This window comes from Amblyomma maculatum, chromosome 4 (genome assembly GCF_055883805.1).
Source record: "Amblyomma maculatum isolate TAMU_Amacu chromosome 4, ASM5588380v1, whole genome shotgun sequence".
Classification (NCBI taxonomy): domain Eukaryota; kingdom Metazoa; phylum Arthropoda; class Arachnida; order Ixodida; family Ixodidae; genus Amblyomma; species Amblyomma maculatum.
Genome location: NC_139347.1, coordinates 90826373 through 90839648, shown reverse-complemented (window position 1 = coordinate 90839648; position 13276 = coordinate 90826373). Strand labels below are relative to the sequence as shown.

The 13276-nt window shown below is 42.1% G+C and overlaps 1 protein-coding gene across 1 annotated transcript in view; it reads left to right on the top strand.

Annotated features, from left to right (window-relative positions):
• Positions 1 to 13276, top strand: part of DUBAI (Deubiquitinating apoptotic inhibitor) — a 37334-nt gene that overhangs the window by 5052 nt on the left and 19006 nt on the right. The window contains exons 4-9 of the mRNA XM_084602160.1: positions 3899 to 4024; positions 7029 to 7139; positions 7340 to 7567; positions 9512 to 9613; positions 11444 to 11593; positions 12759 to 12967. Of these exons, the coding sequence (XP_084458286.1) occupies positions 3899 to 4024; positions 7029 to 7139; positions 7340 to 7567; positions 9512 to 9613; positions 11444 to 11593; positions 12759 to 12967 (926 nt within the window). The remainder of the gene's footprint in view (positions 1 to 3898; positions 4025 to 7028; positions 7140 to 7339; positions 7568 to 9511; positions 9614 to 11443; positions 11594 to 12758; positions 12968 to 13276) is intronic.

Genomic DNA, 13276 nt, shown 5'->3' with positions numbered 1-13276 from the left:
TTGCATCCAGTCGCAGTTGCAAAGCTTCAAAGAACTACCTTTTATTGTTTCTCCTTGTATCTTGTGAGATCATGCCACTGTTGACTCAAATATATGTCTGGCTCATCCAAAGATCTAGAAAAGCGGTCCTCAGCCTTTATATCCTTGGTAAACTCCAGCAGCATTCAAAAGTTCTTGAGATACCCTATGTGACTGGGTTCCTGTCTCTTCTGGGAGCCCAGTATGCATGGCAGAAAAAGCACATACATGTGCAGCTTCTCAAGAAATGCCCAAATTAAATTAGTAGTGGCTGCAGAGACAAACGATCACCACTAAGTATTTGCAATATGGTTAGGGTTGTTAGTTTTTTACCCGATGTTTACAGCCCGAATATGTTCTAAAAAATCGGGTTTTTCCCGGTTTCTCAATTCGAGCGATACTTTCTGATAAAGAGGTTCTTTATAAGAAGGCAGTCTTAATAAGAAATGCACTCGAGGCACTTTTAGATGTCCAGAAAACACTTGAAAGTGAAAAACTAATGGCAAGCTTCAATCACCACTTAAACGTCAAAATACAGCAGACTGTCAACGAGTTTTCTACAATGATTGGTTAAAGCGATTGAGCAAAAGTTGTTTTGTCTATGTTACCTAAGAGCAGTGCCGCATTAGTAAAAACTTGTGAAGAGTTTTGCACAAAAATCTCCACAAAATGGGGCTGCACTCTGAAACTGAACACCTCAGACAAAGAAAAAAAACAGTTCACATTGTGGAAACTAGATCCATTACTCTATCCTATCCAGAAGCGGCTGCTGAGTCAGTCTGATGACTACCGACCTCCCTTCATTTCCGTGACAGCGATGTGGCTCGCTTCACGGGGAGTTCAACCTGTACTTGCTGGAAGCAGGCCCCACAAATGAAAGTGTTGAATTGATGGACTATTGGAATGACCCAGCTGTGTGCTACCCCAGGCTAGCAAATGCAGCGTTAACAGTGTTGTGTCAATAGCTAATGGCAGCTGTGACATTGAGCAAACGTTCTCTCAGTTAAGATAGCTCCAAAGACCAAACAGATGTAAATGGAAATGTTGCGCATGCAGATGATTATGTATCTTAATAAGGGTGTGTAAAACATCGATGACCAGCTCACGTGAATAAAATGTTTCTTGTCCAAAAACTGACTGTTGCACATTACTGATAGTAATAATTACGACAGAAATGCCTAGTTATGAAATACTTTCTTGAAAGCAACCCAAAACATAACCCTAATCGTTACCCATGGTTAGGAGGAATCGAATATATTAGAAGTTTGTAAATTTAATCCTATAAAACCCAAATTTCAGAACGTTTCTACGAAAAACCCAATTTCTCCTTATTAGTAAGTCGAAAAATAATGCTCTGATTTTTACCTCCCAAATTTGAAAACTAATATAAAACCCGAAAACGAATAACTCTAAATATTGTCTGTTCCAAAGTAAAGCAGGTGAAGGAAAGGTGGATGCTGAGTGAATTTAGGCACTAGAGGAACCTAAGCATTCCGCAGAACCCAGTTTTAGTACCCTCAACCTGAATTGTGCTGTGAAAGATTTGTTAGCCATTACTGTCAAGCCCACATATAATGGCCGCAGTTAAAACGAAAGCTGACTTGTAACGATAGTGGTGCAATGGTCATAATGTGTGTATATTAGGTAGTGCGTCCTGGATATAGTGAACAACTCTTGACTGTACGACAGTCAGACTGGACAGGAAGCCGCAGCAAGCTCTCTTTCAAAAAACTTGCACTTCCTTCCATTGCAGAGACTGGAAAGTGTCTCCGAGTTGCATGATTTCTCCTCCCCATGCCCTTTCAAATGAATGTGATAACTCTCTCCCCAAAAAAAGCAGTGAAGAAAGGCAGAATTTAAAGTGTAACACACACTGTTATGCTAAAGGTTAATAATTGTGCGCATGTGTGCTGGCTGGGCAAAGCTGATGAAACAGGAGAAGGAATGTAGTGGACATGAGACAATGGAAGCATTCAAAATGAAACTACTGCACATTGTCTAACAAGGTCGATGATAAACCAGTGACAGTGATTTGAGAAGTGAACGCCAGTCTCATGGCCCTGCCGGTCACGTGACGTGCATCACCTGCACAGTCAACTCTCCACTTTCTGCACTGTATGCAGTGCACTGGCAGCAGACAGTACAATCTACCATAGTCTGTTGCATGTATGTGAACAGTACTAGCTTCGTCGCTGCATGCATATATAATCTTGTGGAGGATAAGATACAAGAATGCGGAATTACTTGTAGTTGCCAAGAAATCTCCAGTCACGAGTAGTGAGGACCCACTGAAGACCTTGAAGTGCACTGTGATAAGGTCTTATGTGTGCATAGTGAAATTCTTGAAGCAGTGAATTTCAGTTTTTGGCAGTAATATGTAAAGTCGTGCTCACTATGATGTTTGTTATAAGCAAGCTGGGCTGTAATTGCTGCAGAGTGGAAATGCTGCTCCATTTGCTCTATTCTTCTCAAAATTGATTTCCCTGCTTCATCCTACTCTAAAACGCAATATTGCTCCAAAACTATGCCAAACCAGCTGCCGCAATGTTTTACTGTCAAATTTAACTCAACACAGGATCGATGGCACCACACCGGTGGCAGAGGTATCATGCGTTTTGCCCTGGATTAATAGTACAAACAATTTTTTTAAAGCTAGGGAAGTGTAGAGCATAATAAACATTTTTTTGCAAGTAAATTTAATATGACCCACTAGTGATTGAAGGTAATTAATTGTGAAATAAAATGCACTGTGTGTGCTTGTGACATAGCACCTCTTCCCAGCCTTTTGAATCGCCGGTGGAGAGGGAAGCGAGAGCAGCAAGCGAAGCAAGTTGTGCGAACTAGCACAAGCTGTTAGAAAACTTGTTCGGCTGCAAAAGTTGCACAAGTCCTTCTAACACTTCTGCTTTAAAAAACAAGCAGGTACTCCACCATCGTGCGTCTTTGTCAGTGACAAGTCTGTCAGGCCTATGTCAGACAACAATATACATAAAGTGTTATGGGGTGGTGCGGATGTAGGAAAGCCATTGGAAAGCAGTACAGGGCCTATCACCAATTTGTTAAAACAGAAACACACCAGCATTGCTCAATCAAAAACATGATGAGCTATTGATAGAAGGTAGTGAAATAAAGAACCTTCAATGCACCTTCAATACCATCTATCCTCCCTGAAGGCACTACTGATCAGTGCTCGTTAATTTATCAGGAAGGCGTAGAATCGGGAAGGATATGCACAAGATAGAGAGCAGAAATGTCATGCCCATTGATTTGAACTCCAAATTAGTATCGCTGCTAGAGCACCTCAAAATGGTACACTCCACATTTGAATCTATCAAGTAAAATAAATAAAAGCCTTAAGCCAAACTCGGTGTTCGTTTATGAAATTCATAAGCAAGCGTTCCGTTTGTTACAAATCTGTTCCAGATTGTTGCATAAGTCAGCCTGTGTTGTTTTAAACTTCTTTACATTTTTTGACCATTTGTCTTGTCTCCTCAGAGGTTTGTGCGTAGTCTGAAAAAATATTTAACTTTGCATAAAAAAGGATAAAATGGGGGATTTTGTGTGCTATGAAGTGAGAACTTCAATTATGAAAGGTTTTTGACCTTAGAAACTGGCTCCAAAATGCAATTAGAATGCTCCAAAATTCACTTCATTGCTCCAAACCTGCTCCAAAACTACATTGCTACTGTTTCGTGAGCTATTCCAAAATACTCAATCCTGCTTCCACCCCTGTTGCGGGGATTCATTAGTGTTGGTGCTCATTTGGATTGAGAGCAAACATGATTTAATTAAAAAGATGAACGCAATTGAAATTGTGGTCTTTGTGAGCCCTTAAAGTCGCGTAGCACTGGTATAGATTCGCTGTCTGTGTAATTTGCAGAAGGACCAGCTGGGAAAACTATGCTCTGTCCTCACATACTGCGTGGTGTCAGCACCCTGCCCAACGCAGGCGCAGGACCTCAAGTCCTACATCAAGGATGTCAACAGTGTGGCCCTTTTCATCAAGGTGACAGTACTACCAAAGTACATTCATTCATTCCTCTGTTAACCTGCCATGTGGGCTTCAGTGGCTTTGGTGTTTGGCTGCAGTTTGACTGCAGTTTGGTTATTGGTTTGATCTTGGCTGCAGCAGCCGTAATGTGATGGAGGCAAAACACAAAAACGCTTGTGCTGTGCAGTGTCGGTGCACATTAACACTTTTGGGATTGGGAAAAAATCGGTGATTCTTAGGAGTCAGGAAAAAAAAAGGTTAATTAAATGAAGTGTTGAAAGAAACCTAGTCTAACATAGACCAAAATGTGGGTATTTGAATGTAAATTAAAATGCCTAAATAATATTTCACTTAAATAATACGCATAACATGGCAAAAAATCGTTCATAGCAAAATTTCTAGAAAAAAAAGTGGGAAGTTGAGAGGCAAGGATGTAAAAATAAAAATTCATTAATAAAGAATTTCAAGAATATGCGAAATAGGGCACAATTTCTTTTTCTTTACTTTTAAAAATGTAGCTTGCTTAACTAAGTTTCTTTTTAGGATAACTTCTTCAAGACCACGGAAAGAACAAAGCAATTCTTAGGGGCTCTAGAATAAATGCTTATTAAGTGCAATATTCCACGTATATGCTATATAACGCATACTAAAACACAGCTGTTTGGAAGTCCTTCCATGCACATACAGAACTGTTTGTTTGAAGGTTGTTTGTAAAATACAAAAAATTCTCTACCAGTTTGCTGGAAAGCAGCACGAAAGTTAAAAAAAAATTATAATGTATGAATATCAAAATAAAAACTGCAGTGAAAATCATTCAGAATATTTCCTGCCGAAGTGCTGTTTGGAAGCAGTGGTCACCGTCCAGTTCCTGGGGCAATCGCTGCAAGTCTGACGTATCCATTTTCTAACTACACCAACAAAATGCAGTAAATTATCATTTGTAACTACTAAAGAACTGATATGTAATTTGGTGAAGCATATTTTGATGATTTGCTGTTCGTATAACAAACATTGGTAAATTGCTAAAAATGTTCATTTTCTGTCGGTCAGCTTTGATCACAGCACTGCATACTGGTTTCATGTTGATCTTTTTGTGGTTTATGATTGGTACATTTTTGTCATGTTTTGCAGAGGGTAGCGGAGCGCTATCTGGCTTGCCATCAAAGTTGATAATCTTTTTAAAGATGTTCTTTTCTGAAGGATAGATGGTGAAACCTTGCCCATTGTGGTTATGCTCTGTTTTCAAACACCACAAGCTTTGACCACAAGCTTCGGAGCACTCCTTATTGTTGAAACCCTAGCACACGTTGTTGAAGCTCTAACGAGGATACAACAGTGAGAACAAACATTAACTACTCGAGAGCAAGCTGACGTTGAAAGTGTGCTTACTTTAGACCAGTAATGGAAATTCTTGGCTGATCGTCGCCTGAATTGTTATCAAAGCTGAAATCCGAGATCATGAAATCATCTTCGGACTCCTTACCACCTCTATCACAACTATAATCTGCAGTAGAGTCAGCAGAATCGTGCAAACGATGCCAAATTTGTAGCTCTTTCTGACACAAGCTAAACGCCATTCTTGTTGACATTTGAGACCACCCCCAAAAAATGAAGTGAGGTACACAGAAACTGAAACTACAGTTGTCATGCTATCTACTAGATGGGGCTACATGTTTCAGCATGTGAAAATAGGAGTTCAACAGTGTGTCGAAGACATTGATCATGCGATCTATGTCCTTTGGGGTGGTCCTGAAAGAATTAAAAGAAACCCGGGTGGTTTAAACTGTAATCAGGATCCATCCGCATCCCTCATAGCTTATGTGCCCTTGCAGGACGTTAAACCCACAATTTTTTTCATTTTTTTTTTTTTGTTTCTGGCACCGGACAATAGGCTTTACAGTATCAGGCAGGAAGGAAATGGCATTTATTTTGTTTTATTTTAATACATACCTCAGAGGTGCCTTCATGGGGTCGTTACATAGTGGTGTGGGTGGGGAGGGCTGAGAGGACACTGGCACTAGATATGAATCAAAAAAGGATGGTTTTGGTGGCAGTCTTGTAAGTTGGTAATGAAGAAGACATGGAGATATGCGGTGTGAGGAAGACCCGGGCACTGCAGCATATAATGAAATGTTTTGGTGCTGGGACATGGCGGGTGGGATGACAGCAATAGAATGACATTTGCATAAATGACATGTGCTATGTCAGATGTGGGTGCATTATCAGAGGGCAAAGAATGAAAGTAAAATGATAAAGGCCAGGCCGAGCTTTAGTGGAACATGTAGCTTTAGGTTTGACGACACAGAAGATATCACCAGTAGATTGTCATCAGTAGGATGAACACATACGAAATTGTTCATATATTTCAACTTTGTCTCATGCTGGAATTTTCACGTAACTGCTCGTTTTAATCACACAGGATTTCTGCCAGATGCATTGATTCTTGTCATTCTGAACTTTTTGTTAATTTTTGTGGAACAGAACAAAAAAGAAATATTTCTGGGATATTTATATGAACTATATTTATTTAAATATATGGAACCAGCCACTGCGTCTCTGCTTCTGATCTTAGAAAGCTGAAGCTTAAAGTTGTGCACATTAGAAAGAAGGGCTAGCGGAGGATTAACTGTCTGGAATTTAAGAAAGGATGCACTATCGTGCTCAGTTTGACTTGCAATGCATCTTAGTGAACCAACTGTAGTTGCTGCTTCACAATAAATCAGTCTGCCTTCTCACAAAGGATTCGGCATATGCAAATATCAGGGTACTTTGACCTTTGCATCAACGGCTAAACTGCATAAATTTCCTGGACAGCTCGACCTGCACAGTTTGGAGAACTGAGCTCCGCCACACCTTGCTTGTTGCAGAGCATATTGAGTACGAAGGTACAGCTTTGATGACGCTAATGAGTTTGATGACGCCAGAGAATGTATGTGAAAAAAGGCTGGCTTCGGAGTTTCTTGGATGTGCTGGCTGTGTGTGGCATTGCTCACAGTCACTGTGGCTCTTTTGTATGCAGTCTGTCTGGACCGTGTCCGAACCAGCGCTACGCAAGACTCTCGAGGTGGTTTCAGCCATCCTTACCAGCAGTGAGGACAAGTTTGCCCCTCCACTAGCCTCTGTTGTGGAAGTAAGAAATTTCTTTAACAGTCCGTGTGTGTCAGTTTTTACTGGGCGTTTGCCTCTTTTGTTGCTTATTTTCTTTTTAGACTCACTCACGCCATTGACAAGGTCTTCTTTCCTTGTGACCTTGCCCTGTACATTGCATTTTTTATTGCTTGCCTTTCCTGTTACACTGCGATAGAAAAGTAACCCGATTGTTTTGTGCAGTTGTTGCCTGTGACCCTGGTGTCGACGGCTACCAGCTCCATGAACCGCAGCCTGAGTGGCTCAGTAGACGTGGAGCCTCTGGTGCTGGCATCACGCAGGCTGCTGCAGTGCTTGGCCTGGCCGGGCATGGGCTCCATGCACCTCTGGGTGATGGCTGCTCTTCGCGGATTTGTCACCACAGGCCGCTTCGGTGCCATACGAGACCTTTTTGAGTCCTCTGTCGACATGGTGAGCCTCCGCAACTCTTGCTAATTCCTCTTTGTCATATCCACTCAGTGCTAAGTGCACTAGACTGGTCTTGAGTGGGCGAATGATGCTGTACAGTGGGACAAGTAAAGTGACAGCTCTTTGGCGAGCTTGGGCAGTCTATGGTGACTCAGTGACAGAGTGGCCATGTCTGCTCAAGTACGGCCAGTTGAACTTACAGGCTACTTGCACATTTGTGAGCAAAATGCCACAAATCCAGAGGTTGTTGTCAGAGTTCACTTTTTCTGCTCTATGGCATACCACTCACAGCAGTGCACAGCTGAAGAGGTTGCAGTCCACCTTCTGGGTAGGGACAATTTGGGAATTGTGTGGCTAAGTGGGCCTTCTTTCTTAGCTGTTTCTAGTTTGTAGAGTTGCTTCTAAAATTAGTGCCCCCACTTAAGTGTGGTGTGACATATCTTAGGCAGCAAGGTAAGGTTGTGATTGGTTTGATGAGCAAGAATGGCCTGTGAAAATTGTAGCCCTACATGTTACTGAAAAATGAAGGGCCCAAAGAGGGCTTTTCTCTTCCAGAATGCCTTTTTGCTGCATGTATTGAAACTACTTAAAACTGGATGAAAGTGCGTGTTTGCGTTTAACTTAAAGTACTGAGTTTGCATTTGCGACTTCACTTATTCTACGACAGTTTAAGCATGCAAAACAGTGCAGGCAGGCTTCAATAACGCTGCCAGCATCGCTAGAAACCATTAATGTGCATATCTATCCTTTGCATGATGACGCGGGAGTAGCTGTGCAGATAGCAGGTCTGATTTTGTTTTCTCATGCTGTTATCTCAAATTTGCAGTCTGGCACATGTTGCGGGTCACAATTTATGAATGGACATGGCCACAAGGCTATGAAATGCGGGCTATTCAATATTTCGGGGAACTTTGATAATATGCTATCCACCTATAAGATTTCGTCACTGCAGCTACAAGTGCATGTGATGTGGTTAAAATGTCCAAAATGGTCCTATGCTGGATCAGCCCACTCAACCAAACCCATTAGTTTTAATCAGTCATATTATATATTTACTCTGCTATTTCAATGCTACCGCACAGAACAATGTTGCTAACATGCAAGCACTGCGAAACAATCCTATTATCTTGAGACTGCACTTATATATATCTCGTGTAGCCGAGAAGCAAAAGTGGTGCATGGTTTCACTAGGCCAGTGTACGGTCGAGAAAATGCTACAATCATGCTGACATTTCGCAAAATGATGATGAATACATTGCGATTAGCATGCTCCTAAGTGGACCGTTTCAAACACATTACTTATTCGTGTGTTCAAACTTTCTTAAATTTGTTTTTTTCTGTGCTCCACAGACGTCCAACCTTTTTTGATGCAAGTCGGAATTTTTAATGCTTGATGGTCGATGCAGGTTAGCATACCACAATGGCTGAGCTCTCAACACACGTCAATTACACTGAGCGCTTCGCACACAGTTCTCGAAATTCAGGTTCTTTTCCTTGGGTTGGGTACTACACCTGTAAACAATGTGGTAGGGCCCAGGTGACTAAGGAGCATAACACGAACAAGTATATACACTGACAGAGGTTACAAAGCCCGATTATTTTGTATAGCTCTAAGGCACTTCACAGGAATTTTGGCAGTCCAGAAAGTGATGGTGCCTGAAGTCTGGGTTTGAGAGTACACGCAATTCGGTCTTGGTTCGAGAGTACCTCATTCTGGTCTATGAGCACCATTCGTCTTGGTGTTTTTCGCTCAGCTCATCTATTGCTGTGTAGCAATGACAGAACTGTGCGCTTGTGCCTTCTTTGCAGAGCTTGGGTGCGCATTATGCTTTTGCTGATTGCGAAAATGTTTTTTTTTTCTTTTGCCCATTTTTTCAAATGCTGACATCACATCACATCACTTGCAGTAGCCTTTCATGTAACTTCATTATGTGTTGACCCTTGCAGGTGTTCTCCAGAGCTCTGCAGCCACTGACCCGCAAGTGTGCATTTCCAGTACTGAGTTTCATGCTATTATCATACCAGCACTCACCCACTCTCTTCCACAAGGTGAGTTCCGGTACCTTCATCGGCCTTGCACACTGGACGTCCAGGTCACTGCCAGAACCATTAACGCTTGATTTCCATACACCTCAGAGAAGTTGTGAAAGGGCAGCAGTGTTAACTTTTGCAGTGCAATGCTTTTTTGAGGGGGGGGGGGGGGGGGCAGTTTCTCAACTATATTTATGTATTTCAAACTCTCACAAATTCTTGGTAACCAACCAAAGAATCTTCATATTTAGGAAATCGCAGATATTGTTTCCTCACATGGTGCCACAGGCCTGGGACTGTAATTGGTGTTATTCATGACTGTCGAATGTCATAGGAAGTAGCTTTTTTACAAAGCATTGAAATTATGTCATGATTGTGAAGCAGCATTATTTGATAAATGCCATAATTATGAGTGATGGGGAAACCTAAACCAGCTAGATCATTGGCAGTTGCTGTGACTGTTTTCATGCACCTTGGAAGTGTGTTATCAAAAAACTTTGTTGTGAAAGTCATATTCAAGGATATCACTATCCTTATTTTTTTTTTTTTTGTACTAAATGTAAATCAAGAACCAGTTTGTCTTCTGTTTCAGTATATATTTTGACATAGCTGGATAGGTTCAAGATTATGCTAGCTTCAGTAGGAGTAGCAGTGCCTTTTTCCTGCCTTTTGTTTTTCTTTGCATGGTTGTGGTTGGGTTGTATGTATCTAGTGGTGTTTATTACAGTATGCTCTCCATGTTGAGGTTTCTGTCTGGGATATTCAAGCACTGTTCTCGACTCTGTAATGGAAGTGAAAATCCAGCTTGGTTTTCTTTTGGCGATGGGGTTGTGCTTTGTTCAGGCAGCCACACAAACCAGTGAACAATCTCATCAGAAAGCACGACATGCAGGCAAGCCTTTCCCGAGCATTGTCTGAAAAGTTATGGTCAGCAGTAATATTGCTGTGTAGAGTTGCAAGTAGCGCCCTGTCCTGTCTTTCTTGCCTGTTGTGTCTCTGTTGCACTTATACAAGTTTACGAGCACGAGCCAAGTGGCCTCGCAACGCATTTTGTTGGAATCTCAACATTATTTCAGTCTGTATTAAATATATGAGGATGGGTTCAGATTACTGAACAGGCATTTCTGTACAATAAGTGTGGCATTCTTGCCTTACTGGTTCTATTCTTGCATGTGCAAAAGCAGCAAAAAATATCTGTGCTGTCAGGTATTTGGTGTGAATATATAGTATAGAATCTAACATGTACGTGTTGCCAAGTCAAGCACTACTTTCTCTTTTAAAATCAGAGTACCTCAGTACGGACTACTGCAACACATTAAAGTATAGTTGCAGTAAATTTAAAGTAAAACAAAAATAATGATTGTGCTAGTTTTGGCTTCTGTACTTTTCTTGGGCAGCGCTAGCTGCAGCTTTAGATTTCCTTTATGCAACTAAAATGCTTTTTTTATGATTATTGTGTAATGTGCGTGGTTAACATTTGGTTGCTGAGATTTTATGCAGCCGCAAATTTAGTGGCATGAACGGTCTGGTTGATGAAAGGAAAGTGAAGTCTGGCCTCTTTGCTTACGGTTAAGTTAACCAGGCTATGAAACTAGTTGAGGTCAATCATATGTTTACTGCACACAGCCCTTAGCTTGTGTCTGAATGGCAGGATTTTTTTGGATAGTGGGGCCACTGTGTAGAAGAGCAGAATAGTAGATAGTGGAAGCCAATGTTTTTTTCTTTTCTTATATATAATGTTTGCATTGCATTGTTTTTGTTCATCCTGCTAATTGTGGTTTCCTCTTCCTTTTCTCATCCTGCCCCCCCTTCTGTTTCTCTCTGTCTTGCTGTTGTGGAACCTGGCAGGTCTTACCCCATTTACCAGCCTTTGTGAAAGAACTGCGGAAAGAGAAGAACGAAGAGGTTCTTCAGGAGTTGGCTAGCCTGTCTTACACCATGATGTTCTTGCACTCGGGGTTCCCTGACCTCTATGACCCTGTACTGGACACGCTCAAGGTAAGGCACTGTCTTGCCAGGCAAACCAGAAAGTGAGCATACCTGTAATCATTGGATTTCTTGGAGAGCCTAGGATGCATTCACGAGCTAGCTACTGACATGGTTGCATCCTGCAGATCAGTAGATCTCTAGGAAAGAATAGCTGCACTGTTTGGATTTTATTCTCTCTTGCAAGGCAAATATTGCTATTATTGATGGCATTTATTCGTTATGTGGCATTTTGCAGCTGGTTAAATGGCAGGGCATGATGGAAAAAGTTTTCGGTATTGTTATTGCTTATGATTTTTGTTCTAAAATCTGACACCTGGTCTGGTCAGTACGTATGGTATGGTATGATATAAAGCATTTCAAAGCAAGTGTTTGTGAGAAACCACAGAGGTGGTACAGGCACAAGTGGATGAACTGCTTTGGCACTACTTCAGGTGCAACAGGGCTATTGTATAATGTGTGGAATATTTAGTCTTAACAGACTCAGTTCAGCGTCATCTTTGGCAAAGCCTGTCTCAAGGTAAGGGCATGGCATAAGTGGCCAGCATTGCTCAAGAGTAACTTGAGTAATTGCACCAGGGGAGTGTCAAAAACTTTGCAGGGTAGGCATTGTGCAGCTTTACCATTGTGCAGAAATGGTAATAAAAGGCAGGAGGGCATTGACTGCTATAGCAACCACTTTTTCTGTGGCAGTGGCTGGTATTCAACTATTTGAGTTGAGTAGTAGATTTTGCAAACACTGATTTGGCACTTGTGCACCAGGGTTGCAGCTTCTGACGGGAATATGTCTTGTAAGCTACTTCTCTTTTGACATAACCCATATTGCAAGGATGGCAAGGCTCACACATTGTCGGTGCAGTCCACGACTTACTCGATTCAGGACGTGTTAGGGCTTTGTCAATGCAAATGACTGCTTATTAAATTTGGGACATGTTAGAACTGTCAGTGACGTCCACTGCTTGGGTGATTGAAGACATGTCAGTTCCATGGTGGAAGACAAATCAGGGATGTGTTGATAAAGTTCACTGTTTAGTTGATTCAGGACGTGCCGGTGCTTTGTTGATGCATTGAACTGTTTAGTTTACGCAGGACTTGTCAGCGTTTTGTCAAAGCAGCCCACTGCTTAGTTGTTTTGGGCTTTGTCGATGGAGGACGTGTGAGCACTCGGTTGATGCAGGATGTGTCGCCGGTGGCACCAGCCACAGAAGAGATGCAGCAGCTGCTGGGCCAGTACCGGCTGGCCGGTGCTGGGGAGCGCTATGTTGGAGGCATCGTGGGTGAGGCACCCTTGCTGGTGCGCCGGGAGGCTGAGCTGGTTGGGTTGGTCAACCTTGGCAACACATGCTACGCCAACAGTGTCCTGCAGGCACTCTACATGACCTCACGGTGAGGGGAGGGGGGCCCTTCTTGAAGTCACATTGCTCATAGCACTTCGGTCAGACACCACTGCCATTGTGCCTACCCAGTACATTCAAAATGAAGGGTACTCTTTAAGCAGTGGTGTTAGTAATCTTGGTTTGCCACAAGTGGTGCTGAGGGCAGTGTTGTATGGTCCTGGTGTGATCTATCTCAGACCTCATAGTTTCTGTAGGCGAGGCCAATGGGCTCTGATACCTCCGCCATTGAAAGGTTTGGTGTGTTCTGAACAGAAGTAAGATTGTTTGTCCTTTTATGAAGTAAAGGTGACGGAGAGTT